Source organism: Olea europaea, chromosome 4, assembly GCF_002742605.1.
Source record: "Olea europaea var. sylvestris chromosome 4, O_europaea_v1, whole genome shotgun sequence".
NCBI classification, from domain to species: Eukaryota; Viridiplantae; Streptophyta; class Magnoliopsida; order Lamiales; family Oleaceae; genus Olea; species Olea europaea.
The window spans coordinates 11,543,592-11,545,531 of record NC_036240.1 but is presented as its reverse complement, the minus strand read 5'-3'; the positions used below and the strand labels follow the sequence as shown (position 1 = coordinate 11,545,531).

General features: G+C 33.1%; 2 protein-coding genes across 2 annotated transcripts in view; both read left to right on the top strand.

The window, feature by feature from the left end:
* The window catches only part of LOC111393035 (thermospermine synthase ACAULIS5-like), a 2,390-nt gene extending 485 nt beyond the window's left edge, over positions 1–1,905 (top strand). Inside the window, exons 2-6 of the mRNA XM_023018437.1 lie at positions 1–53; positions 779–845; positions 951–1,045; positions 1,387–1,489; positions 1,619–1,905. Coding sequence (XP_022874205.1) covers positions 1–53; positions 779–845; positions 951–1,045; positions 1,387–1,489; positions 1,619–1,711 — 411 coding nt within the window. The 3' untranslated portion in view covers positions 1,712–1,905. The remainder of the gene's footprint in view (positions 54–778; positions 846–950; positions 1,046–1,386; positions 1,490–1,618) is intronic.
* The window catches only part of LOC111393034 (GATA transcription factor 1-like), a 1,004-nt gene continuing 818 nt past the window's right edge, over positions 1,755–1,940 (top strand). Inside the window, exon 1 of the mRNA XM_023018436.1 lies at positions 1,755–1,777. Coding sequence (XP_022874204.1) covers positions 1,755–1,777 — 23 coding nt within the window. The remainder of the gene's footprint in view (positions 1,778–1,940) is intronic.

The window sequence follows — 1,940 nt, the reverse complement described above, 5'->3', positions numbered from 1 at the left end:
TGGTATGAAGAAGAGATTGAAGAAAACTTGAGATGGTGCTTTGCTCTTAATGGGTATTAATTATTTTCCATTTATTCGTGTTAATTAATAATTTTGATGGCAAGAATTTATTCAACTTATATCTCAACATTTATCCCCTCTTTGATTGGCTAAAAAAATTTAAGTTAAAGTTTACAATTAAGTTTAAACACTCGTTTCAAGAGATTTTACAATTTTTTCAACTTTTCAATCACACATTTCATCAACTTTTATACAAAACTATCAACTTTTTTTATTATTTTTATTTTTTCTCTAGCAAACGGATCTCCACTTATTTTAAGAGTTCTTTGAGTTTGCCAAGGAAATGGGGTGTCAAGTATTTTAGTAGGGGATTTTCCGTACACCTTTTTCCCAAGTCTTGTCCATGAAAGTTCAGACAGGATTTGACAAAGGAAAGCAAAAAATGAAATCACAATTCCAAGTTTTTTTTTTTTTTTTTTAAATTCAAGTCGGGTCGAGGTGTTTCAATATGGTGCTCAACAAAGTAAATAAAGGTTCTTAGCTTCAACAAGGTCGCCACCAAATTATGAAATGTGCGTGAGCGCATGAGGTCTTGGATTAAATATGAATTTATGGTGGAAATGAAGGGACTTGTTACAAACCAAATTTGAATAAATAAAATCTGTGAACTTTTCTGTTTTTTAGGCTTTTAAACGAGGTACTTGAACTATAATTATTCTGAACGAAATTTGATTTCAGAAGTCCAAACATTCTTCATATTCTCCTTTTTTTGCTCCAGAATTTTGCACACAGGTGCCACTCAATTCCAGGATATTCAACTTCTGGACACTAAGCCCTTTGGAAAGGTAGAAATTTCTTCTCAATATTACAGAAAGGAAATATTTTTCAATAATAAATATGATATATGCTTCTTTGATTATTCTGAAATCTGTTTTTGATTAACACTGCAGGCCCTAGTAATTGATGGAAAGCTTCAAAGTGCAGAAATAGATGAGTTTATCTACCACGAATCTCTTGTTCATCCTGCACTTCTTAATCATCTAAAGTAATTTCTCCTTAAAAGTATAATTTACAATCTTTTTTAATCAATTCAGAGTTCATAACTACATCTCTCAAGACTTGTAAACCTCTTTCGAGGATATCCCAACAGGCGGGTTGGTGAAGAATTGATGAAAAATTAAGGGAATGACAACTTAGTGGTTCGAACATGTTTTGCATAGGAATAAAAAGACTTCACCTCTCCTAATGATTTGATAGACTTATGTCTTCTGGTAGGCGAACAGAGTGATGGAGACTTGGCCACCTAAATTCATTTGAAAGATTGCTTAGTTTGCTGCTGTTATATAAATATTAACCTATTTTTTAATGTTCATGCAAAATTTTCAGTCCAAAAACTATTTTTATCATGGGAGGAGGTGAAGGTTCCACTGCAAGAGAAATACTCAGACATAGGCCAGTGGAGAAGGTTGTCATGTGTGACATTGATGAGGTGAAAACAAAACCCTTTCCTTATTTCTGATCATCACAGCTAATTTTTCCCTTTCTATTTAGAAAACATTAAATTAAATAAAAAATTATTTAAGAGAACATAATAATTTTTGTACAACTGCTGCTGCAGGAAGTGGTGGAATTTTGCAAGTCATACTTGGTGGTTAATAGAGAAGCTTTCAGTGATCCTAGACTTGAACTCATTTTCAATGATGCCAGGTAAAAGAATACACCAACTGCAATTTTTTGAACATAACTCGGGCTGGATGGAAATTGGCCCTCGAGAATAGTAGCAGAAGGGAGGTTGATTGTAAGACCCACTCATCCAATAGGGAGGAGTCAGTCTTAGAGATCTGATGGTGCCGAGTGAATGGGCCATCGGCTTTCGAATTTTTTTTATTTTATTTTTTTCAATATAATTTCTTCTTTCTTGTAACCACTTCTAATTGTAA